This window comes from Procambarus clarkii, chromosome 46, assembly GCF_040958095.1.
Source record: "Procambarus clarkii isolate CNS0578487 chromosome 46, FALCON_Pclarkii_2.0, whole genome shotgun sequence".
NCBI classification, from domain to species: domain Eukaryota; kingdom Metazoa; phylum Arthropoda; class Malacostraca; order Decapoda; family Cambaridae; genus Procambarus; species Procambarus clarkii.
This window is the reverse complement of record NC_091195.1, coordinates 13,758,342-13,786,054: the sequence shown is the minus strand read 5'-3', so window position 1 is coordinate 13,786,054 and position 27,713 is coordinate 13,758,342. Positions and strand designations below refer to the sequence as shown.

Here is a 27,713-nt window from a genome sequence, read left to right as displayed (position 1 = left end):
AGAAAATGAGCACCATTACTCTACCTAAACCAGAAGCCAACACCACAATGATCACAGGAGTTAGGTCAAAATATTGACAAGTTTTAAGTTATAAAATATAACAAAATGCAGGAGGCAGACTTTGGAATTTTATTTGTTTTAATGATCTCAAAAATGTATTTCTGACCCAATGTTTAACACTAACATCTTGTTTTAATAACGTTAAATTGTTCTTCCAGATGACAGAAATCTGAAGAGTATAAAGACAGAAGAAATTAACTAGTTAAAGAACAAATTGAAAATAACAAATAAAGCTGGAACCGAATATTGCATTAACATGTGAACACATTTTGTAAAATTTGGTTTATTTGGAAATCACTTATATTTTTGGTCAATTAAGTGACTGTATTGTGGTTAATGCAGTCGGATCATCACCGATTACATCCGAGTTTGATTCCCTGGCAGTGTGAGATGCTCAGCCTCCTGATACCTCTGTTCACCTAGCAGTAAACATTAACCTGGAAATTAGTCAACTGTTGAGGGATGCATCCTGAGGAAGGTCTGTCGTTGGCTTAGAAAGGCCTACACAAGCCTAACAAGCTGCCCGTCTCCGACAGTGAGAAACAATGTTATGTTTTTAAACATAATATAATAACAAAACCAGCGTGGGACATTTACTGCTTGTGTGAAACTTGACAACAGTTGTGTGAGGTGAGAATCATACGGCCCAATATGGCGGCCTCGAGTCCTGTTATCCAACCGGAAGATGTGAACAGACTGCGGTATGGACTGGCTGTGACTAAGGCAGGACGAGACGCGCTAGCAAGTGTGTTTATGTGGTCGTACCGGGGCACCTTCCCAGTAGTGACTTACCTCACTCAGGACTTGGGGTACACCAATGCTCAGTACAGGCGTGTCTTCGATGCTCACCAGAGGGATAAACTCGAAGTTTCCTCTGACGCGGCTACTTTTGACATCACCCTGTTGTATAAACTCCTGCAACGTGTGTGTGGTCTGGCTGAGATGAATGACCCCACGTGGACCACTCCAGGGCCTCAGGGACCATCACTTGAACACCTCATTTACAGCCTGAAGCAACACCGAAACACGTTAGCCCATGATAATGTAAGAATGTCAGAGCAAGATCTTACCTCAACACTGACGGAGTTCAGTGACTTATTGGCTAAGGTGCTGGCTGAGGCCGGCGTCCGGTGTGGGACAAACAGCCAGGATGTGGACCACGTGACCAGAGATGCCACCAAGTATATTGGTGGTCTGCTAGCGAAGGTCAGAGAGCCGCTGGATCCCTCAGATGTGGCGCACTTGCCTCAGCTCCGCCAGGAGATTAAGATGTTCAAAAGCCACATCACAGAAGAGGTTAAGCAGATTAGCAAGCAGGAGCTAACTGACGGGTATACACTGCTGTACCAGATTATTCCCGCACCCTGGCTCCTCCTCAACATTAACTACAACCCAAGTCTTGCTTTTACACGACTGCGACTCCTTGAAGATCCCGTCATAGGGGCAAGACCCTCCCACGCTGCCAAGGGTCAGGATATAAACTATGAAGACATCTTGAGTATGAGACGAGAGAACGGAAGAGTCCCTGAGTGTGTCCTCCTGACGGGGGAAGGTGGTATGGGCAAGACAACTTTACTCAAGCTCATCCTCGAGAAGTGGGTAGAGGACCCTGCTGCCATACGTCACCTGGGCACTGTGGACCTCGTTTTCTATGTACAGTGCAGGGACACACATCTTAATACCTTCGAAGATCTACTCCGCCAGTTACTGCCTCAAACACTTCGTGATTCTGACCCTGACTTCCAGCTGTTTAAGGAGATAATCTTGAGCTTAAATATATTAGTCCTGATTGACGGCTACGACGAGGTCAACGACCATTCAGGAAGGCTGGTGGAGGAGCTGTTGCACCTGCCTGGCAAGGATGTGAGGTTGGTGATAACCACACGGCCGGGGTGGGACCAACAACTGTCACAGCTCGTCCCACACACCAGACCTCGCTGCAACATCCTCGTCTTGGGCATCACTCCAGAACGTCGCGTGGAGTTCGCCGAGAGAACCATCAAGGTGCTGGTGGAGGAAGAGAGCCAACGGAGTGACATCACAGGGAGGTTTACCCAGCAGCTGGAGCAGATGAGTCAGTTCCTGGGTGAGTACCTCAACACTCCACTCACCTTGACCTTGTTGGCGCTGCTGTGTGTCGAGGCTCCAGAAGAATTTAACAACCTCACCACAAACACTCAAGTCTACGAGAAGATTCATGACTTCATAACCAACAAACTAGTGTCCAGACTCACAGACAAACACGTGACCGAACCCAAAGGAAAATGTGACGAAAATGTGAAAAAGTTTTTGAGGTTCTTAGAAGAGATTAGTTTAAGAGGGATCCAGAGGCAGGAGTACGACATTTGGCCGGAGACGGAAGCGGAGATTAGGGAGAAGTGTGACACTCTGGGACTGCCGCAGGAGGAGGTCTTGTCCAACTATTTCACAAGAACCAGCTACCGTCGGGGCCTCAATGTGGTGTGGGTGTTTGGCTATTTTCACGCCAGGTACCAGGAGTATTGTGCCAGCAGGAGGCTGGTCGCTCTCTTGTTGAAGGCTGAGCAAGACCGAGGTGATCCAGCATCACACCGTGTGTCAGGGGAAAGGTCTATAATCATTGACCTCTTGGTGGATGTTGTACGTAAGAAAAAGGGTTCCTTGGGAGATCACCTGAGAGGGTCAAAGTTTGATATTAGAGTCGTGCAACATGAGCTTTGGGAGTGCCCCAGATGGCAAAGTATTTTAGTCAGCACTACCGGGGTGCTGTGTGCCCGGGGAGTAGAGCACAGGTTCATTACTCACATAATTGCCCTGTGCAAGATGGTTAAAAATTCGACTGACGAGCTGTTGAAGCATGCAGCAGAGTCCCGCGGGAGTGAGCACGTCATCCAAGCCGTGTGTGAGAAGCTGCGTACAGAACAAGAGTGGAAAATAGAGAGTGTTGACTCGTGGGTTGTCCTGCCGCTTGTTCTTAAGAAGGTGACACCTAAGAACATTTACCTAATCATATACAATACACCCCAACTAAAGCAGCGCCTGTCTACACTGTCAGTGCTGGCAAAAATGAAGGTAACCATATCCTTAGGTCTTCACTATAGTTTATACAGCAAAGACGGAAATATTGATAAATCAAAACAATGTTTGGAGAGGCTGACAGCCCCCGGCAGTAAGTGTACCTTAAAGGAGTTTGTTGGTGACTTGTCTGAGGCAGCCATACCCCTCCTGCCTCCCACCCTCGAGAGAGATTCCTGCGCCTCACACTACAGCAACTGACCGTCCAACTGTCCGTCCTCATGCGTCACCTGCCTCACCTTCCTCACCTGCAGACTCTTGGTAAATATTCATATTTTCCACCATAATTTTTAGGGTTATTTATTAATACCAAAATTACGCAAAGGGCTTCATTCGTCATGTTTAATATAGTAATTCTGATTTACATTGTTTACATATATGTTTACAACCTTATGGACGAAAGATTCCTTATATTGTTTACAAACATAATCACCTTAAGTGAGACAAACACCTTATATTGTTTACAAATATAGTCACCTTAAGAGCGACAAATACCTTATATTGTTTAAAAATATATTCATCTTATTGACGACAAACACCATATATTGTTTACAAATATAGTCACCTTAAGGGTGACAAACACCTTACATTGTTTACAAATATAGTCACCTTAAGGGTGACAAACCTTCTACTTTGATTACAAATATAGACTTATTAAGGGCGACTACTCCATGAATAATAAATTTTCGAAACATTCCGCTGCTGTATATATTCTTGTGCATAAATAATTTCATGAAGTATTTAGCGACGCCAAACTTTTGGTTCAGATGACTTACCACTTTGACTTTGACTCGTGGTACACATCTCCTTTCACTGTGACCTAATTCCTGTTCAAGATGACCTTTCACTGTGACCTAATTCCTGTTCAGGATGACCTTTCACTGTGACCTAATTCCTGTTCAGGATGACCTTTCACTGTGACCTAATTCCTGTTCAGGATGACCTTTCACTGTGACCTAATTCCTGTTCAGGATGACCTTTCACTGTGACCTAATTCCTGTTCAGGATGACCTTTCACTGTGACCTAATTCCTGTTTAAGAAGACCTTTCACTGTGACCTAATTCCTGTTCAGGATGACCTTTCACTGTGACCTAATTCCTGTTCAGGATGACCTTTCACTGTGACCTAATTCCTGTTCAGGATGACCTTTCACTGTGACCTAATTCCTGTTTAAGAAGACCTTTCACTGTGACCTAATTCCTGTTCAGGATGACCTTTCACTGTGACCTAATTCCTGTTCAGGATGACCTTTCACTGTGACCTAATTCCTGTTCAGGATGACCTTTCACTCTGACCTAATTCCTGTCCAAGATGACCTTTCACTGTGACCTAATTCCTGTTCAGGATGACCTTTCACTGTGACCTAATTCCTGTTCAGGATGACCTTTCACTGTGACCTAATTCCTGTTCAGGATGACCTTTCACTCTGACCTAATTCCTGTCCAAGATGACCTTTCACTGTGACCTAATTCCTGTTCAGGATGACCTTTCACTGTGACCTAATTCCTGTTCAGGATGACCTTTCACTGTGACCTAATTCCTGTTCAGGATGACCTTTCACTCTGACCTAATTCCTGTTCAGGATGACCTTTCACTGTGACCTAATTCCTGTTTAAGAAGACCTTTCACTGTGACCTAATTCCTGTTCAGGATGACCTTTCACTGTGACCTAATTCCTGTTCAGGATGACCTTTCACTGTGACCTAATTCCTGTTCAGGATGACCTTTCACTGTGACCTAATTCCTGTTTAAGAAGACCTTTCACTGTGACCTAATTCCTGTTCAGGATGACCTTTCACTGTGACCTAATTCCTGTTCAGGATGACCTTTCACTGTGACCTAATTCCTGTTCAGGATGACCTTTCACTCTGACCTAATTCCTGTCCAAGATGACCTTTCACTGTGACCTAATTCCTGTTCAGGATGACCTTTCACTGTGACCTAATTCCTGTTCAGGATGACCTTTCACTGTGACCTAATTCCTGTTCAGGATGACCTTTCACTGTGACCTAATTCCTGTTCAGGATGACCTTTCACTGTGACCTAATTCCTGTTTAAGAAGACCTTTCACTGTGACCTAATTCCTGTTCAGGATGACCTTTCACTGTGACCTAATTCCTGTTCAAGATGACCTTTCACTGTGACCTAATTCCTGTTCAAGATGACCTTTCACTGTGACCTAATTCCTCTTCAAGATGACCATTCACTGTGACCTAATTCCTGTTCAACATGACCTTTCACTGTGACCTAATTCCTGTTCAGGATGACCTTTCACTGTGACCTAATTCCTGTTCAAGATGACCTTTCACTGTGACCTAATTCCTCTTCAAGATGACCATTCACTGTGACCTAATTCCTGTTCAACATGACCTTTCACTGTGACCTAATTCCTGTTCAAGATGACCTTTCACACTGACCTAATTCCTGTTCAAGACGACCTTTCACACTGACCTAATTCCTGTTCAAGATTACCTTTTACTGTGACCTAATTCCTGTTCAAGATTACCTTTCACTGTGACCTAATTCCTGTTTAAGATGACCTTTCCTGTGACCTTAATCCCTTGGTTAATTTGACCTTCCGTAACTTTGATCCTTAATTCAGGTGACCCATCTATCCCTGTGACCTTGATACTTGGTCCAGATGACCTTTCACTGTGACCCTGACTTAGTTTATATGACCTTCTAATGAGACTTTGACCATTGATAAAGATGACCATGACTGTGACCTTGATCATGACACAGATGACCTTGACCATTGATACAGATGACCTTGACCATTGACACAGATGACCTTGACTGTGACCTTGACAATTGATACAGATGACCTTGACTGTGACCTTGACCATTGATACAGATGACCTTGACTGTGATCTTGACCATTGATACAGATGACCTTGACCATTGATACAGATGACCTTGACAATTGATACAGATGACCTTGACCATTGATACAGATGACCTTGACCATTGATACAGATGACCTTGACCGTGGCTTTTAAAAGCTATTAATACATAGTTTAGATGCTATTAATACTGTCCAAAATACGGACTTGTCATCAGGTAATAAACCCAGCAGTAAGGTGAGTGGATGGCTCAGTATGTCTTCTTGTTATATCTTAGAACATACCAGTAACGACCGTGACTGTATCTCAGTGTATGTCTTCAGTCATTACCCTGGACGACAAGGGCTACGTGGTCCCGGACACCCTGGAGGCCCCGGGTTACGTGGACCCGGACACCCTGGACGCCACGGGCTACGTGGACCCGGACACCCTGGACGCCACGGGCTACGTCGACCCGGACACCCTGGACGCCACGGGCTACGTGGACTCGGACACCCTGGACGCCACGGGCTACATGGACCCGGACACCCTGGACGCTACGGGCTACGTGGTCCCGGACACCCTGGACGCCACGGGCTACGTGGACCCGGACACCCTGGACGCCACGGGTTACGTGGACCCGGACACCCTGGACGCCCCGGGCTACGTGGACCCGGACACCCTGGACGCCACGGGCTACGTGGACCCAGACACCCTGGACGCCACGGGTTACGTGGACCCGGACACCCTGGACGCCACGGGCTACGTGGACCCGGACACCCTGGACGCCACGGGCTACGTGGACCCAGACACCCTGGACGCCACGGGTTACGTGGACCCGGACACCCTGGACGCCACGGGCTACGTGGACTCGGACACCCTGGACGCCACGGGCTACGTGGACCCGGACACCCTGGACGCCACGGGCTACGTGGACCCGGACACCCTGGACATCAGGGGCTACGTGGACCCGGACACCCTGGACGCCACGGGCTACGTGGACTCGGACACCCTGGACGCCACGGGCTACGTGGTCCCGGACACCCTGGACGCCACGGGCTACGTGGACCCGGACACCCTGGACATCAGGGGCTACGTGGACCCGGACACCCTGGACACTCTGCCGTACCAGGGAAGGACGCTCATCCTGACCATCAGGCGGCGCCTCACTGATGACGACCCCGCCATAGACTGGTGCTGCCACCTGGCGGCTCAGCTGTGTCCTCCCTCAAGAGGAGGGTATAGTCGCCTGTACTTCCCTAACACGCATCTCACCAGTACGTATTGACTACATTTTAACACGTGAATATCTGTAACTCAGTTGTTTAATTCACAGTGCTTCCAGTGGTTTCAAAAATATTTTTACAATAAAAGTCATGAATTAGAGAACTTATAAGGCTTCTTGAGTAACTTTGAGCACCGTTTAGCGACCAAGAATATTCATTAAGCAAGCTTCACTGCTTATAAGATAACACTGATCAATATTTAGCCCAACATTGTCTTGCTTAATACAAGCTAGATTTACTTGATATAAGTTTTCTTTGGCATGAGTGTGTGACATAGACAGGTGTGGGTGGGGAGAGTAGCCAGGTGTGGGCTTTAGTGTTCCCTCTCATGTGCAGGTGTGGGTCGGGAGAGTAGCCAGGTGTGGGCTTTAGTGTTCCCTCTCATGTGCAGGTGTGGGTCGGGAGAGTAGCCAGGTGTGGGCTTCCGTGTTCCCTCTCATGTACAGGTGTGGGTGGGGAGAGTAGCCAGGTATGGGCTTTAGTGTTACCTCTCATGTGCAGGTATGGGTCGGGTGAGTAGCCAGGTGTGGGCTTCCGTGTTCCTTCCCATCTGCAGGTGTGGGGAGGGAGAGTAGCAGGTGTGGGCATCAGTGTTCCCTCTCATGTGCAGGTGTGGGGGTGGAGAGTTACCAGGTGTATACTTCAGTTTTCTCTCTCATCTGCAGGTGTGGGTGGGGAAAGTAATCAGGTGTGAAGGAGACAGGTGTTGGTTTACTGTTCCGTCTCATCTACAAGTGGGCGCTGGCAGTGGTCCCAGCTGTAGAATTCAGTATTTACTCTGATATGCAGGTTTGGATGAGGAGAATATGCTGGTGTGGGGCTCCTTCTGTAGGTGTGGGTGGGGAGAGTAGCCAGGTGTGGGCTTCCGTGCTCCCTCTCATCTACAGGTGTGGGTGGGGAGAGTAGCCAGGTGTGGGCTTCCGTGCTCCCTCTCATCTACAGGTGTGGGTGGGGAGAGTAGCCAGGTGTGGGTTTCCGTGCTCCCTCTCATCTACAGGTGTGGGTCGGGAGAGTAGCCAGGTGTGACAACGTTTGTTTTCATGTATTAGCTACGTTATTGTGTGGTTGTAAATAAGTTTCCACAACTTACTGCACAACTTTGGCTAAACAATTTTGAGACCGTGTCGAAACCTTAAATGTTGCATAAAAATCGTTTTCCTGATTGATAGAATATATATAAAAAATGTAGAAATATATTAAAAATATATTTTTACAAATACTAGAAATAAAATTAAAGCATAATAAAAGGAAAGTTAAAAATATTTTATTCATTACTTTCACTTAATGGAGAATCCATGGTAGTGGTGGTGGAATTGTTGCTGGGTTGTGGTTGGTGGCTGTGGTGGTAGGTTGTGATTGGTGGCAGTGGTGGGTGATGTTTATTGTTGGTGGTAGTGGTTGGTTCTAGTGGTGGTTAATAGTTGTGGTTGGTGGTGGTGGTTAATAGTTGTGGTTGGTGGTGCTGGTAGTTGGTTGTTGTGGTTGGTAATTGTGGTGGCTGATGGCTGTGATTAGTGTTAGTGGTCGTTAATGTTAGTAGTGGTCGTGGTTGTCGTGGTTTATGGAATCTGGCTCTGCTCCACTACCCTCCTCCACCTCTGCACCACTACCCTCCTCCTCCTCTGCACCACTACCGTCCCCCTCTGCACCATTACCCTCCTCCTCCTCTGCACCACTACCGTCCCCCTCTGCACCATTACCCTCCTCCTCCTCTGCACCACTACCGCCCCCCTCTGCAACACTACCCTCCTCCTCCTCTGCACCACTACCGTCCCCCTCTGCACCACTACCTTCTTCCTCCTCTGCACCACTACCCTCCTCCTCCTCCGCACCACTTCTCTCCTCCTCCTCTGAACCACTACCCTCCTCCTCTGCACCACTACACTCATCCTCCTCTGCACACTACCCTCCTCCTCCTCTGCACCACTACCCTCATCCTCCTCAGCACCACTACCCTCCTCCCCCTTTGCACCACTACCCTCCTACTCCTCTGCACCACTACCCTCCTCCTCCTCTGCATCACTACCCTCCCCCTCTGCACCACTACCCTCCTCCTCCTCTGCACCACTAACCTCCTCCTTCTCTGCACCACTACCCTCCTCCTCTGCACCACTACCCTCCTCCTCTTCCGCACCACTACACTCATCCTCCTCTGCACCACTACCCTCCTCCCCCTCTGCACCACTACCCTCCTCCTCCTCTGTACCACTAACCTCCTACTCCTCTGGACCACTACCCTCCTCCTCCTCTGCACCACTACCCTCCTCCTCCTCCGCACCACTTCTCTCCTCCTCCTCTGCACCACTACCCTCCTCCTCTGCACCACTACCCTACTACTCCTCTGCACCACTACACTCCTCCTCCTCCGCACCACTAACCTCCTACTCCTCTGCACCAATACCCTCCTCCTCCTCTGCACCACAACCCTCCTCCTCCTCTGCACCACTAACCTCCTCCTCCTCTGCACCACTACCCTCCTCCTCCTCTGCACCACTACCCTCTTACTCCTCTGCACCACTACCCTGATACTCCTCTGCACCACTACCCTCCTCCTCCTCTGCACCACTACCCTGCTAGTCCTCTGCACCACTACCCTGCTACTCCTCTGCACCACTACCCTCCTCCTCCTCTGCACCACAACCCTCCTCCTCCTCTGCACCACTAACCTCCTCCCCCTCTGCACCACTACCCTCCTCCTTCTCTGCACCACTACCCTCTTACTCCTCTGCACCACTACCCTGATACTCCTCTGAACCACTACCCTCCCCCCCTCTGCACCAATACCCTCCTCCTGCTCTGCACCACTAACCTCCTACTCCTCTGCACCACTACACTCCTCCTCCTCCGCACCACTACCCTACTACTCCTCTGCACCACTACCCTGCTACTCCTCTGCACCACTACCCTCCTCCTCCTCTGCACCACAACCCTCCTCCTCCTCTGCAGCACTAACCTCCTCCTCCTCTGCACCACTACCCTCCTCCTCCTCTGCACCACTACCCTCTTACTCCTCTGCATCACTACCCTCCTCCTCCTCTGCACCACTAACCTCCTCCTGCTCTGCACCACTAACCTCCTACTCCTCTGCACCACTACACTCCTCCTCCTCCGCACCACTACCCTCCTACTCCTCTGCACCACTACACTGCTACTCCTCTGCACCACTATCCTCCTCCTCCTCTGCACCACAACCCTCCTCCTCCTCTGCACCACTAACCTCCTCCTCCTCTGCACCACTACCCTCCTCCTCCTCTGCACCACTACCCTCTTACTCCTCTGCACCACTACCCTGATACTCCTCTGCACCACTACCCTCCTCCTCCTCTGCACCACTACCCTGCTAGTCCTCTGCACCACTACCCTGCTACTCCTCTGCACCACTACCCTCCTCCTCCTCTGCACCACTAACCTCCTCCTCCTCTGCACCACTACCCTCCTCCTCCTCTGCACCACTACCCTCTTACTCCTCTGCACCACTACCCTGATACTCCTCTGCACCACTACCCTCCTCCTCCTCTGCGCCACTAACCTCCTCCTCCTCTGCACCACTACCCTCCTCCTCCTCTGCACCACTACCCTCTTTCTCCTCTGCACCACTACCCTGATACTCCTCTGCACCACTACCCTCCTCCTCCTCTGCACCACTACCCTGCTAGTCCTCTGCACCACTACCCTGCTACTCCTCTGCACCACAACCCTCCTCCTCCTCTGCACCACTAACCTCCTCCCCCTCTGCACCACTACCCTCCTCCTCCTCTGCACCACTACCCTCTTACTCCTCTGCACCACTACCCTGATACTCCTCTGCACCACTACCCTCCCCCCTCTGCACCAATACCCTCCTCCTGCTCTGCACCACAAACCTCCTACTCCTCTGCACCACTACACTCCTCCTCCTCCGCACCACTACCCTCCTACTCCTTTGCACCACTACCCTGCTACTCCTCTGCACCACTACCCTCCTCCTCCTCTGCACCACAACCCTCCTCCTCCTCTGCAGCACTAACCTCCTCCTCCTCTGCACCACAACCCTCCTCCTCCTCTGCACCACTACCCTCTTACTCCTCTGCACCACTACCCTCCTCCTCCTCTGCACCACTAACCTCCTCCTCCTCTGCACCACAACCCTCCTCCTCCTCTGCACCACTACCCTCCTCCTCTGCACCACTACCCTCCTCCTCTTCTGCACCACTACCCTCCAACTCCTCTGAACCACTAACCTCCTCCTCCTTTGCACCACTACCCTCCTCCTTCTCTGCACCACTACCCTCCTCCTCTGCACCACTACCCTCCTCCTCCTCTGCACCACTACCCTCCTCCTCCTCTGCATCACTACCCTCCTCCTCCTCTGCACCACTTCCCTCCTCCTCGTCTGCACCACTACCTTCCTCCTCCTCTGCACCACTACCCTGCTCCTCCTCGGCACCACTACCCTCCTCCTCCTCTGCACCACTACCCTCCTCCTCCTCTGCACCACTACCCTCCTCCTCTGCACCACTACTCTCCTCCTCCTCTGCACCACTACCCTCCTCCTCCACTGCACCACTACCCTCCTCCTCCCCCTCTGCACCACTACCCTCCTCCTCTGTACCACTACCCTCCTCCCTCTGCACAACTACCCTCCTCCTCCTCTGCACCACTACCCTCCTCCTCTTCACCACTACCCTCCCCTCTCTGCACCACTACCCTCCTCCTCGTCTGCACCACTACCCTCCTCCTTCTCTGCACCACTACCCTCCTCCTCTGCACCACTACCTTCCTCCTCCTCTGCACCACTACCCTCCTCCTCCTCTGCATCACTACCCTCCTCCTCTGCACCACAACCCTCCTTCTCCACTGCATCACTACGCTCCTCCTCTGCACCACTACCCTCCTCCTCCACTGCACCACTACCCTCCTCCTCCTCTGCACCACTACCCTCCTCCTCCTCTGCACCACAACCCTCCTCCTCCTCCGCACCACTACCCTCCTTCTCCTCTGCACCACTACCCTCCTCCTCCGATCCAGTATCCTCCTCCTCCTCTGCACCACAACCCTCCTCCTCCGCACCACTACCCTCCTCCTCCTCTGCACCACAACCCTCCTCCTTATCCGCACCACTACCCTCCTCCTCCTCTGCACCACTACCCTCCTCCTCCGAACCAGTATCCTCCTCCTCCTCTGCACCACAACCCTCCTCCTCCTCCGCACCACTACCCTCCTCCTCCTTTGCACCACAACCCTCCTCCTCCTCTGCACCACAACCCTCCTCCTCTGCACCACTACCCTGCTTCTCCTCTGCACCACTACCCCTGCTACTCCTCTGCACCACTACCCTCCTCACCTGCACCACTACCCTCCTCCTCCTCTGCACCACTACCCTCCTCCTCCTCTGCACTACTACCCTCCTACTCCTCTGCACCACAACCCTCCTCCTCCTCTGCATCACTACCCTTCTCCTCCTCTGCACCACTACCCTCCTTCTCCTCTGCACCACTACCCTCCTCTTCCTCTGCACCACAACCCTCCTCCTCCTCTGCACCACTAACCTCCTCCTCCTCTGCACCACTACCCTCCTCCTCCTCTGCACCACTACCCTCTTACTCCTCTGCACCACTACCCTGATACTCCTCTGCACCACTACCCTCCTCCTCCTCTGCACCACTACCCTGCTTGTCCTCTGCACCACTACCCTGCTACTCCTCTGCACCACTACCCTCCTCCTCCTCTGCACCACTAACCTCCTCCTCCTCTGCACCACTACCCTCCTCCTCCTCTGCACCACTACCCTCTTACTCCTCTGCACCACTACCCTGATACTTCTCTGCACCACTACCCTCCTCCTCCTCTGCACCACTAACCTCCTCCTCCTCTGCACCACTACCCTCCTCCTCCTCTGCACCACTACCCTCTTACTCCTCTGCACCACTACCCTGATACTCCTCTGCACCACTACCCTCCTCCTCCTCTGCACCACTACCCTGCTAGTCCTCTGCACCACTACCCTGCTACTCCTCTGCACCACAACCCTCCTCCTCCTCTGCACCAATAACCTCCTCCCCCTCTGCACCACTACCCTCCTCCTCCTCTGCACCACTACCCTCTTACTCCTCTGCACCACTACCCTGAAACTCCTCTGCACCACTACCCTCCCCCCTCTGCACCAATACCCTCCTCCTGCTCTGCACCACTAACCTCCTACTCCTCTGCACCACTACACTCCTCCTCCTCCGCACCACTACCCTCCTACTCCTTTGCACCACTACCCTGCTACTCCTCTGCACCACTACCCTCCTCCTCCTCTGCACCACAACCCTCCTCCTCCTCTGCAGCACTAACCTCCTCCTCCTCTGCACCACAACCCTCCTCCTCCTCTGCACCACTACCCTCTTACTCCTCTGCACCACTACCCTCCTCCTCCTCTGCACCACTAACCTCCTCCTCCTCTGCACCACAACCCTCCTCCTCCTCTGCACCACTACCCTCCTCCTCTGCACCACTACCCTCCTCCTCTTCTGCACCACTACCCTCCTACTCCTCTGAACCACTAACCTCCTCCTCCTTTGCACCACTACCCTCCTCCTTCTCTGCACCACTACCCTCCTCCTCTGCACCACTACCCTCCTCCTCCTCTGCACCACTACCCTCCTCCTCCTCTGCATCACTACCCTCCTCCTCCTCTGCACCACTTCCCTCCTCCTCCTCTGCACCACTACCTTCCTCCTCCTCTGCACCACTACCCTGCTCCTCCTCGGCACCACTACCCTCCTCCTCCTCTGCACCACTACCCTCCTCCTCCTCTGCACCACTACCCTCCTCCTCTGCACCACTACTCTCCTCCTCCTCTGCACCACTACCCTCCTCCTCCACTGCACCACTACCCTCCTCCTCCTCCTCTGCACCACTACCCTCCTCCTCTGTACCACTACCCTCCTCCTCTGCACCACTACTCTCCTCCTCCTCTGCACCACTACCCTCCTCCTCCACTGCACCACTACCCTCCTCCTCCTCCTCTGCACCACTACCCTCCTCCTCTGTACCACTACCCTCCTCCCTCTGCACAACTACCCTCCTCCTCCTCTGCACCACTACCCTCCTCCTTCTCTGCACCACTACCCTCCTCCTCTGCACCACTACCCTCCTCCTCCTCTGCACCACTACCCTCCTCCTCCTCTGCATCATTACCCTCCTCCTCTGCACCACAACCCTCCTTCTCCACTGCATCACTACGCTCCTCCTCTGCACCACTACCCTCCTCCTCCACTGCACCACTACCCTCCTCCTCCTCTGCACCACTTCCCTCCTCCTCCTCTGCACCACAACCCTCCTCCTCCTCCGCACCACTACCCTCCTACTCCTCTGCACCACTACCCTCCTCCTCCGATCCAGTATCCTCCTCCTCCTCTGCACCACAACCCTCCTCCTCCGCACCACTACCCTCCTCCTCCTCTGCACCACAACCCTCCTCCTTATCCGCACCACTACCCTCCTCCTCCTCTGCACCACTACCCTCCTCCTCCTCCTCTGCACCACTACCCTCCTCCTCCGAACCAGTATCCTCCTCCTCCTCTGCACCACAACCCTCCTCCTCCTCCGCACCACTACCCTCCTCCTCCTTTGCACCACAACCCTCCTCCTCCTCTGCACCACAACCCTCCTCCTCTGCACCACTACCCTGCTTCTCCTCTGCACCACTACCCCTGCTACTCCTCTGCACCACTACCCTCCTCACCTGCACCACTACCCTCCTCCTCCTCTGCACCACTACCCTCCTCCTCCTCTGCACTACTACCCTCCTACTCCTCTGCACCACAACCCTCCTCCTCCTCTGCATCACTACCCTTCTCCTCCTCTGCACCACTACCCTACTTCTCCTCTGCACCACTACCCTCCTCTTCCTCTGCACCACAACCCTCCTCCTCCTCTGCACCACTAACCTCCTCCTCCTCTGCACCACTACCCTCCTCCTCCTCTGCACCACTACCCTCTTACTCCTCTGCACCACTACCCTGATACTCCTCTGCACCACTACCCTCCTCCTCCTCTGCACCACTACCCTGCTAGTCCTCTGCACCACTACCCTGCTACTCCTCTGCACCACTACCCTCCTCCTCCTCTGCACCACTAACCTCCTCCTCCTCTGCACCACTACCCTCCTCCTCCTCTGCACCACTACCCTCTTACTCCTCTGCACCACTACCCTGATACTTCTCTGCACCACTACCCTCCTCCTCCTCTGCACCACTAACCTCCTCCTCCTCTGCACCACTACCCTCCTCCTCCTCTGCACCACTACCCTCTTACTCCTCTGCACCACTACCCTGATACTCCTCTGCACCACTACCCTCCTCCTCCTCTGCACCACTACCCTGCTAGTCCTCTGCACCACTACCCTGCTACTCCTCTGCACCACAACCCTCCTCCTCCTCTGCACCAATAACCTCCTCCCCCTCTGCACCACTACCCTCCTCCTCCTCTGCACCACTACCCTCTTACTCCTCTGCACCACTACCCTGATACTCCTCTGCACCACTACCCTCCCCCCTCTGCACCAATACCCTCCTCCTGCTCTGCACCACTAACCTCCTACTCCTCTGCACCACTACACTCCTCCTCCTCCGCACCACTACCCTCCTACTCCTTTGCACCACTACCCTGCTACTCCTCTGCACCACTACCCTCCTCCTCCTCTGCACCACAACCCTCCTCCTCCTCTGCAGCACTAACCTCCTCCTCCTCTGCACCACAACCCTCCTCCTCCTCTGCACCACTACCCTCTTACTCCTCTGCACCACTACCCTCCTCTTCCTCTGCACCACTAACCTCCTCCTCCTCTGCACCACAACCCTCCTCCTCCTCTGCACCACTACCCTCCTCCTCTGCACCACTACCCTCCTCCTCTTCTGCACCACTACCCTCCTACTCCTCTGAACCACTAACCTCCTCCTCCTTTGCACCACTACCCTCCTCCTTCTCTGCACCACTACCCTCCTCCTCTGCACCACTACCCTCCTCCTCCTCTGCACCACTACCCTCCTCCTCCTCTGCATCACTACCCTCCTCCTCCTCTGCACCACTTCCCTCCTCCTCCTCTGCACCACTACCTTCCTCCTCCTCTGCACCACTACCCTGCTCCTCCTCGGCACCACTACCCTCCTCCTCCTCTGCACCACTACCCTCCTCCTCCTCTGCACCACTACCCTCCTCCTCTGCACCACTACTCTCCTCCTCCTCTGTACCACTACCCTCCTCCTCTGCACCACTACTCTCCTCCTCCTCTGCACCACTACCCTCCTCCTCCACTGCACCACTACCCTCCTCCTCCTCCTCTCCACCACTACCCTCCTCCTCTGTACCACTACCCTCCTCCCTCTGCACAACTACCCTCCTCCTCCTCTGCACCACTACCCTCCTCCTTCTCTGCACCACTACCCTCCTCCTCTGCACCACTACCCTCCTCCTCCTCTGCACCACTACCCTCCTCCTCCTCTGCATCATTACCCTCCTCCTCTGCACCACAACCCTCCTTCTCCACTGCATCACTACGCTCCTCCTCTGCACCACTACCCTCCTCCTCCACTGCACCACTACCCTCCTCCTCCTCTGCACCACTTCCCTCCTCCTCCTCTGCACCACAACCCTCCTCCTCCTCCGCACCACTACCCTCCTACTCCTCTGCACCACAACCCTCCTCCTCCTCCGCACCACTACCCTCCTCCTCCTCTGCACCACAACCCTCCTCCTCCGCACCACTACCCTCCTCCTCCTCTGCACCACAACCCTCCTCCTTATCCGCACCACTACCCTCCTCCTCCTCTGCACCACTACCCTCCTCCTCCTCTGCACCACTACCCTCCTCCTCCGAACCAGTATCCTCCTCCTCCTCTGCACCACAACCCTCCTCCTCCTCCGCACCACTACCCTCCTCCTCCTTTGCACCACAACCCTCCTCCTCCTCTGCACCACAACCCTCCTCCTCTGCACCACTACCCTGCTTCTCCTCTGCACCACTGCCCCTGCTACTCCTCTGCACCACTACCCTCCTCCTCTGCACCACTACCCTCCTCCTCCTCTGCACCACTACCCTCCTCCTCCTCTGCACTACTACCCTCCTACTCCTCTGCACCACAACCCTCCTCCTCCTCTGCATCACTACCCTCCTCCTTCTCTGCACCACTACCCTCCTTCTCCTCTGCACCACTACCCTCCTCTTCCTCTGCACCACAACCCTCCTCCTCCTCTGCACCACTAACCTCCTCCTCCTCTGCACCACTACCCTCCTCCTCCTCTGCACCACTACCCTCTTACTCCTCTGCACCCATACCCTGATACTCCTCTGCACCACTACCCTCCTCCTCCTCTGCACCACTACCCTGCTAGTCCTCTGCACCACTACCCTGCTACTCCTCTGCACCACTACCCTCCTCCTCCTCTGCACCACTAACCTCCTCCTCCTCTGCACCACTACCCTCCTCCTCCTCTGCACCACTACCCTCTTACTCCTCTGCACCACTACCCTGATACTCCTCTGCACCACTACCCTCCTCCTCCTCTGCACCACTAACCTCCTCCTCCTCTGCACCACTACCCTCCTCCTCCTCTGCACCACTACCCTCTTACTCCTCTGCACCACTACCCTGATACTCCTCTGCACCACTACCCTCCTCCTCCTCTGCACCACTACCCTGCTAGTCCTCTGCACCACTACCCTGCTACTCCTCTGCACCACAACCCTCCTCCTCCTCTGCACCACTAACCTCCTCCCCCTCTGCACCACTACCCTCCTCCTCCTCTGCACCACTACCCTCTTACTCCTCTGCACCACTACCCTGATACTCCTCTGCACCACTACCCTCCCCCCTCTGCACCAATACCCTCCTCCTGCTCTGCACCACTAACCTCCTACTCCTCTGCACCACTACACTCCTCCTCCTCCGCACCACTACCCTCCTACTCCTTTGCACCACTACCCTGCTACTCCTCTGCACCACTACCCTCTTCCTCCTCTGCACCACAACCCTCCTCCTCCTCTGCAGCACTAACCTCCTCCTCCTCTGCACCACAACCCTCCTCCTCCTCTGCACCACTACCCTCTTACTCCTCTGCACCACTACCCTCCTCCTCCTCTGCACCACTAACCTCCTCCTCCTCTGCACCACAACCCTCCTCCTCCTCTGCACCACTACCCTCCTCCTCTGCACCACTACCCTCCTCCTCTTCTGCACCACTACCCTCCTACTCCTCTGAACCACTAACCTCCTCCTCCTTTGCACCACTACCCTCCTCCTTCTCTGCACCACTACCCTCCTCCTCTGCACCACTACCCTCCTCCTCCTCTGCACCACTACCCTCCTCCTCCTCTGCATCACTACCCTCCTCCTCCTCTGCACCACTTCCCTCCTCCTCCTCTGCACCACTACCTTCCTCCTCCTCTGCACCACTACCCTGCTCCTCCTCGGCACCACTACCCTCCTCCTCCTCTGCACCACTACCCTCCTCCTCCTCTGCACCACTACCCTCCTCCTCTGCACCACTACTCTCCTCCTCCTCTGCACCACTACCCTCCTCCTCCACTGCACCACTACCCTCCTCCTCCTCCTCTGCACCACTACCCTCCTCCTCTGTACCACTACCCTCCTCCTCTGCACCACTACTCTCCTCCTCCTCTGCACCACTACCCTCCTCCTCCACTGCACCACTACCCTCCTCCTCCTCCTCTGCACCACTACCCTCCTCCTCTGTACCACTACCCTCCTCCCTCTGCACAACTACCCTCCTCCTCCTCTGCACCACTACCCTCCTCCTTCTCTGCACCACTACCCTCCTCCTCTGCACCACTACCCTCCTCCTCCTCTGCACCACTACCCTCCTCCTCCTCTGCATCATTACCCTCCTCCTCTGCACCACAACCCTCCTTCTCCACTGCATCACTACGCTCCTCCTCTGCACCACTACCCTCCTCCTCCACTGCACCACTACCCTCCTCCTCCTCTGCACCACTACCCTCCTCCTCCTCTGCACCACAACCCTCCTCCTCCTCCGCACCACTACCCTCCTACTCCTCTGCACCACTACCCTCCTCCTCCGATCCAGTATCCTCCTCCTCCTCTGCACCACAACCCTCCTCCTCCGCACCACTACCCTCCTCCTCCTCTGCACCACAACCCTCCTCCTTATCCGCACCACTACCCTCCTCCTCCTCTGCACCACTACCCTCCTCCTCCTCTGCACCACTACCCTCCTCCTCCGAACCAGTATCCTCCTCCTCCTCTGCACCACAACCCTCCTCCTCCTCCGCACCACTACCCTCCTCCTCCTTTGCACCACAACCCTCCTCCTCCTCTGCACCACAACCCTCCTCCTCTGCACCACTACCCTGCTTCTCCTCTGCACCACTGCCCCTGCTACTCCTCTGCACCACTACCCTCCTCCTCTGCACCACTACCCTCCTCCTCCTCTGCACCACTACCCTCCTCCTCCTCTGCACTACTACCCTCCTACTCCTCTGCACCACAACCCTCCTCCTCCTCTGCATCACTACCCTCCTCCTTCTCTGCACCACTACCCTCCTTCTCCTCTGCACCACTACCCTCCTCTTCCTCTGCACCACAACCCTCCTCCTCCTCTGCACCACTAACCTCCTCCTCCTCTGCACCACTACCCTCCTCCTCCTCTGCACCACTACCCTCTTACTCCTCTGCACCCATACCCTGATACTCCTCTGCACCACTACCCTCCTCCTCCTCTGCACCACTACCCTGCTAGTCCTCTGCACCACTACCCTGCTACTCCTCTGCACCACTACCCTCCTCCTCCTCTGCACCACTAACCTCCTCCTCCTCTGCACCACTACCCTCCTCCTCCTCTGCACCACTACCCTCTTACTCCTCTGCACCACTACCCTGATACTCCTCTGCACCACTACCCTCCTCCTCCTCTGCACCACTAACCTCCTCCTCCTCTGCACCACTACCCTCCTCCTCCTCTGCACCACTACCCTCTTACTCCTCTGCACCACTACCCTGATACTCCTCTGCACCACTACCCTGCTCCTCCTCTGCACCACTACCCTGCTAGTCCTCTGCACCACTACCCTGCTACTCCTCTGCACCACAACCCTCCTCCTCCTCTGCACCACTAACCTCCTCCCCCTCTGCACCACTACCCTCCTCCTCCTCTGCACCACTACCCTCTTACTCCTCTGCACCACTACCCTGATACTCCTCTGCACCACTACCCTCCCCCCTCTGCACCAATACCCTCCTCCTGCTCTGCACCACTAACCTCCTACTCCTCTGCACCACTACACTCCTCCTCCTCCGCACCACTACCCTCCTACTCCTTTGCACCACTACCCTGCTACTCCTCTGCACCACTACCCTCCTCCTCCTCTGCACCACAACCCTCCTCCTCCTCTGCAGCACTAACCTCCTCCTCCTCTGCACCACAACCCTCCTCCTCCTCTGCACCACTACCCTCTTACTCCTCTGCACCACTACCCTCCTCCTCCTCTGCACCACTAACCTCCTCCTCCTCTGCACCACAACCCTCCTCCTCCTCTGCACCACTACCCTCCTCCTCTGCACCACTACCCTCCTACTCTTCTGCACCACTACCCTCCTACTCCTCTGAACCACTAACCTCCTCCTCCTTTGCACCACTACCCTCCTCCTTCTCTGCACCACTACCCTCCTCCTCTGCACCACTACCCTCCTCCTCCTCTGCACCACTACCCTCCTCCTCCTCTGCATCACTACCCTCCTCCTCCTCTGCACCACTTCCCTCCTCCTCCTCTGCACCACTACCTTCCTCCTCCTCTGCACCACTACCCTGCTCCTCCTCGGCACCACTACCCTCCTCGTCCTCTGCACCACTACCCTCCTCCTCCTCTGCACCACTACCCTCCTCCTCTGCACCACTACTCTCCTCCTCCTCTGCACCACTACCCTCCTCCTCCACTGCACCACTACCCTCCTCCTCCTCCTCTGCACCACTACCCTCCTCCTCTGTACCACTACCCTCCTCCCTCTGCACAACTACCCTCCTCCTCCTCTGCACCACTACCCTCCTCCTCTTCACCACTACCCTCCCCTCTCTGCACCACTACCCTCCTCCTCCTCTGCACCACTACCCTCCTCCTTCTCTGCACCACTACCCTCCTCCTCTGCACCACTACCCTCCTCCTCCTCTGCACCACTACCCTCCTCCTCCTCTGCATCACTACCCTCCTCCTCTGCACCACAACCCTCCTCCTCCACTGCATCACTACGCTCCTCCTCTGCACCACTACCCTCCTCCTCCACTGCACCACTACCCTCCTCCTCCTCTGCACCACTACCCTCCTCCTCCTCTGCACCACAACCCTCCTCCTCCTCCGCACCACTACCCTCCTACTCCTCTGCACCACTACCCTCCTCCTCCGATCCAGTATCCTCCTCCTCCTCTGCACCACAACCCTCCTCCTCCGCACCACTACCCTCCTCCTCCTCTGCACCACAACCCTCCTCCTTATCCGCACCACTACCCTCCTCCTCCTCTGCACCACTACCCTCCTCCTCCGAACCAGTGTCCTCCTCCTCCTCTGCACCACAACCCTCCTCCTCCTCCGCACCACTACCCTCCTCCTCCTTTGCACCACAACCCTCCTCCTCCTCTGCACCACAACCCTCCTCCTCTGCACCACTACCCTGCTTCTCCTCTGCACCACTACCCCTGCTACTCCTCTGCACCACTACCCTCCTCCTCTGCACCACTACCCTCCTCCTCCTCTGCACCACTACCCTCCTCCTCCTCTGCACTACTACCCTCCTACTCCTCTGCACCACAACCCTCCTCCTCCTCTGCATCACTACCCTCCTCCTCCTCTGCACCACTACCCTCCTTCTCCTCTGCACCACTACCCTCCTCTTCCTCTGCACCACTACCCTCCTCCTTCTCTGCACCACTAACCTCCTCTTCCTCTGTACCACTACCCTCCTCCTCCTCTGCACCACTACCCTCCCCCCTCTGCACAACTACCCTCCTCCTCCTCTGCACCACTACCCTCCTCCTCCTCTGCACCACTACCCTCCTCCTCCTCTGCACTACTACCCTCCTACTCCTCTGCACCACATCCCTCCTCCTCCTCTGCACCACTACCCTCCTCCTCCTCTGGACTACTACCCTCCTATTCCTCTGCACCACAACCCTCCTCCTCCTCTGCACCACTTCCCTCCTGCTCCTCTGCATCACTATCCTCCTCCTCCTCTGCACCACTACCCTCCTCCTCCTCTGCACCACTACCCTCCTCCTCTGCACTACTACCCTCCTACTCCTCTGCACCACAACCCTCCTCCTCCTCTGCACCACTACCCTCCTCCTCCTCTGCACCACTACCCTCCTCCTCCTCTGCACTACTACCCTCTTCCTTCTCTGCACCACTACCCTCCTCCTCTGCACCACTACCCTCCTCCTCCTCTGCACTACTACCCTCCTCCTCCTCTGCACCACTACCCTCCTCCACCTCAGCACCACTACCCTCCTCCTCCTCTGCACCACTACCCTCCTCCTCCTGTAACACCACTATAAAGGACACTAAACTAATAATGTAAACACTACTTATCCTGAGTAACACTTCCCCATCGGAGCACTTGGTAACACTGTTATGAGCTGACATATGATGGTTACACCGGAACCAAAGGTACACTACCAACAAGGAAATACTAACACAGGATTAAATACGCTGCCACCACCTGCCTTTGACCATTGAGACTATATCAAGCAACGTGGCAAGAAACATTGCTTGACTTGGAGAGTACTTTTTATGACTGTCATTAATTATGAAAACGGTTGTCAGCCACTATATCCAAAAGGCTAAGAGGATTCAACAATTGACACAGACGGGAAATTTAACATGAGTTTATTAAGACCAAAATTATGTCAATCACCACTTATAAATCCTACTCTAACACTGGCAAAAAGTTAAGAAATTTGGACATGGAACAAAACCTCAGAGATCACACACATTAACTTAAAACCTCTGTTTCTCCCTGGCTGAGATGTTCTTCACAGACCCGCTCTCGATCCCGGTGTACCGCACTCTGTCCTTGAATCTCTACAGGACCAATATATATACCCCAAAAGGGGGGTGGGGAGATTTACTGTTGCTACCTAGATCAGAATTGCTAGGGGGAGGGGGGTCGGGCCACACGTGCACAAACACTTAAAAAATATTTCAATAAGCTTGTTTGACATTCACCGTACACTCTTCAAGAGAGGAGTTATTAATTACGTGTGTGACTGACCTCTGACCTGGCCAAAAAGGGGAGATCCAAGGATGTTTACACATAACAATCTGGGGTCTAATTCCCTGGCAATGTTTGACAAGAGTATCATTAAATATTACATACTTGAAACTATGCTGACTAAAACTAACCCAGGAGTTTTTTTAATCAACATACAAGATAATCCGGAGGTCATCTGGGCTGACCTCTTGGAGAAGGCTTCCCTGGGACAGAACTCTAAGGGGGGGGAGAGGTCATGGGTGTTACACTCCTCTGCACCACTACCCGCCTCCTCCTCTGTGCCACTACCCTCCTCTTCCACTGTACCACTACCCTCCTCCTCCTCTGCATCACTACCCTCCTCCTCTGCACCACTTCCCTCCTCCTCCACACCATTACCATCCTCCTCCTCCTCTGCACTACTACCCTCCTCCTCCTCTACACCACTACCCTCCTCCTCTGCACCACTACCCGCCTCCTCCTCTGTGCCACTACCCTCCTCGTCCTCTGTACCACTACCCTCCTCCTCCTCTGCACCACTACCCTCCTCCTCTGCACAACTACCCTCATCCTCCTCTGCACCACTACCCTCCTCCTCCTCTGCACCAGTACCCTCCTCCTCCTCTGCACCACTACCCTCCTCCTCCTCTGCACCACTACCCTCCTCTGCACCACTTCCCTCCTCCTCTGCACCACTACCCTCCTCCTCTTCTGCACTATTACCCTCCTCCTCTGCACCACTACCCTCCTCCTCTGCACCACTACCCTCCTCCTCCTCTGCACCACTACCCTCCTCCTCCTCTGCACCACTACCCTCCTCCTCCTCCTCTGCACCACTACCCTTCTCCTCCGCACCACTACCCTCCTCCTCCTCTGCACCACTACCCTCCTCCTCCTCCGCACCACTCCCCTCCTCCTCCTCTGCACCACTACCCTCCTCTTCCTCTGAACTACTACCCTCCTCCTCCTCTGCACCACTACCCTCCTCCTCTACACCACTACCCTCTCCCTCTGCACCACTACCCTCCTCCTCCTTTGCACCACTACCCTCCTCCTCCTCCGCACCACTACCCTCCTCCTCTTCTGCACCACTACCCTCCTCCTCCTCCGCACCACTACCCTCCTCCTCTTCTGCACCACTACCCTCCTCCTTTTCACCACCACCCTCCTCCTCCTCCGAACACCTTCCCTACTCCTCCTCTGCACCACTACCCTCGTCCTCTTCACAACTACTCTCCTCCTCCTCCGCACCACTACCCTCCTCCTCCTCCGCACCACTACCCTCCTTCTCCTCCGCACCACTTCCCCCCTCCTCCTCCTCTGCACCACTACCCTCCTCCTCCTCTGCACCACTACCCTCCTCCTCCACTGCACCACTACCCTCCTCCTCCTCTGCACCACTACTCTCCTCCTCCTCTGCACCACTACTCTCCTCCTCCTCTGCACCACTACCCTCCTACTCCTCTGCACCACTACCCTCCTCCTTCTCTGCACCACTACCCTCCTCCTCCTCTGCACCACTACCCTCCTCCTCTGCACCACTACCCTCCTCCTCCTTTGCACCACTACCCTCCTCCTCCTCCGCACCACTACCCTCCTCCTCGTCTGCACCACTACCTCCTCCTCTGCACCACTACTCTCCTCCTCCTCTGCACCACTACCATCCTCCTCCTCTGCTCCACTACCCTCCACCTGTGCACTACTACCCTCCTCCTCCTCTGCACCACTACCCTCCTCCTCCTTTGCACCACTACCTTCCTCCTCTGCACCACTACCCGCCTCCTCCTCCGCACTACTACCCTCCTCCTCCTCTGCACCACTACCCTCCTCCTCCTCTACACCACTACCCTCCTCCTCTGCACCACTACCCTTCTCCTCTGCACCAATACCCTCCTCCTCCTCTGCACAACTACCCACCTCCTCTGCAGCACTACCCTCCTCCTTTGCACCACTACCCTCCTCCTCCTCTTCATCACTACCCTCCTCCTCCTCTTCATCACTACCCTCCTTCTCCTCCTCTGCATTACTACCCTCCTCCTCTGCACCACTACCCTCCTCCTCCCCCTCTGCACCACTATCCTCCTCCTCTGCACCACTACCCTCCTCCTCCTCTGCACCACTACCCTCCTCCTTCTCTGCACCACTACCCTCCTCCTCCTCTGCACCACTACCCTCCTCCTCTGCACCACTACCCTCCTCCTCCTCCTCTGCACCACTTTTCTCCTCCTCTGCACCACTACCCTCCTCCTCCTCTGCATCACTTCCCGCCTCCTCCTCTGCACCACTACCCTCCTCCTCCTCTGCACCACTTCCCTCCTTCTTCTCTGCACCACTACCCTCCTCCTCCTCTGCAGCACTACCCTCCTCCTCCTCCATAAGAGATGGGTGTTAGGAGTAACCAGTAATCTGCAGGCGTCTGTGTGGAGAGTAGCCAGGTGTGGGCTTCAATGTTCCCTCTCATCTACAGGTGTGGGTGGGGAGAGTAGCCAGGTGTGGGCTTCAATGTTCCCTCTCATCTACAGGTGTGGGTGGGGAGAGTAGCCAGGTGTGGGCTTCAATGTTCCCTCTCATCTACAGGTGTGGGTGGGGAGAGTAGCCAGGTGTGGGCTTCAGTGTTCCCTCTCGTCTACAGGTGTGGGTTTGGAGAGTTTCCAGGTGTGGGCTTCAATGTTCCCTCTCATCTACAGGTGTGGGTGTGGAGAGTTGCCAGGTGTGGGGTTCAATGTTCCCTCTCATCTACAGGTGTGGGTGTGGAGAGTAGCCAGGTGTGGGCTTCAGTGTTCCCTCTCGTCTACAGGTGTGGGAGGGGAGAGATTCCTGCGAGGACTTCACCGGAGGGGCGTCACTGGTGATTACCTTGTGATTGGGATCCGGTACAGTGAGGACAGTGAGGAGAACAAGAAGTACCTCCAACGGCTCAGTGCGTCGCTTAACAATTTTAATATTGTTGATATATTGTAGATTGTTGAGACCTGCCTCACGAGACCAATAATGTACAAGGACACATCTACGAGGAGCTGGTTGTTGAGACCAGCCTCACGAGACCAATAATATACAAGGACACATCTACGAGGAGCTGGTTGTTGAGACCTGCTTCACGAGACCAATAATGTACAAGGACACATCTACGAGGAGCTGGTTGTTGAGACCTGCCTCACGAGACCAATAATGTACAAGGACACATCTACGAGGAGCTGGTTGTTGAGACCAGCCTCACGAGACCAATAATGTACAAGGACACATCTACGAGGAGCTGGTTGTTGAGACCAGCCTCACGAGACCAATAATGTACAAGGACACATCTACGAGGAGCTGGTTGTTGAGACCAGCCTCACGAGACCAATAATGTACAAGGACACATCTACGAGGAGCTGGTTGTTGAGACCAGCCTCACGAAACCAATAATGTACAAAGACACATCTACGAGGAGCTGGTTGTTGAGACCTGCCTCACGAGACCAATAATGTACAAGGACACATCTACGAGGAGCTGGTTGTTGAGACCAGCCTCACGAGACGAATAATGTACAAGGACACATCTACGAGGAGCTGGTTGTTGAGACCAGCCTCACGAGACCAATAATGTACAAGGACACATCTACGAGGAGCTGGTTGTTGAGACCTGCCTCACGAGACCAATAATGTACAAGGACACATCTACGAGGAGCTGGTTGTTGAGACCAGCCTCACGAGTCCAATGTAGATGTACATTATATAACAATGATTATGATGTACATCTCTCAATGAGATGATTACATCTCATCAACGATTAGATGTACATGTGTAGATGTACAGTAATCTACAGATGTACATGTGTAGATGTACAGTAAACTACAGATGTACATGTGTAGATGTACAGTAATCTACAGATGTACATGTGTAGATGTACAGTAATCTACAGATGTACATGTGTAGATGTACAGTAATCTACAGATGTACATGTGTAGATGTACAGTAATCTATAGATGTACACGTGTAGATGTACAGTAATCTACAGATGTACATGTGTAGATGTACAGTAAGATGTACATGATGTACTCCAGATGTACTCCTTTCATCAAAATATGTGGTTGGTATTTGGTGTAATTCTTGTGGCAACCCGCAGATCTTGATGTTGCAACTGCTGTGTACTGGTCACTATATATCTTCTGCATTGCTCTATTGCTAATTACTTTCTTAATCTGTGATAGACTCTGTGGTATGTAAATGTCTACATTTCTTCTCTTAGTTGCAAGTTTTGCAGCATCGTC

General features: G+C 54.3%; 1 protein-coding gene across 2 annotated transcripts; it reads left to right on the top strand.

The window, feature by feature from the left end:
- Positions 1-217: 217 nt before the first annotated feature.
- Positions 218-27,713, top strand: LOC138350648 (uncharacterized). 2 transcript variants are annotated; one of them, XM_069301706.1, is made up of 3 exons: positions 3,207-3,375; positions 6,282-7,214; positions 26,262-27,713. In XM_069301706.1, the coding sequence occupies exons 1-3, from the start codon at positions 3,336-3,338 to the stop codon at positions 26,423-26,425; spliced, it is 1,137 nt and encodes a 378-aa protein (XP_069157807.1). In that variant the 5' UTR covers positions 3,207-3,335; the 3' UTR covers positions 26,426-27,713. The 2 variants fall into 2 exon arrangements, with proteins under 2 accessions (XP_069157806.1, XP_069157807.1); XM_069301705.1 differs by lacking the exon at positions 26,262-27,713 and having other exon boundaries at positions 218-3,375; positions 6,282-6,416.

What these genes read in the sequence shown, in the direction of transcription:
- LOC138350648 (XM_069301705.1), top strand. Translation starts at nt 712, where the DNA reads ATGGCGGCCTCGAGTCCTGTTATCCAACCGGAAGATGTGAACAGACTG.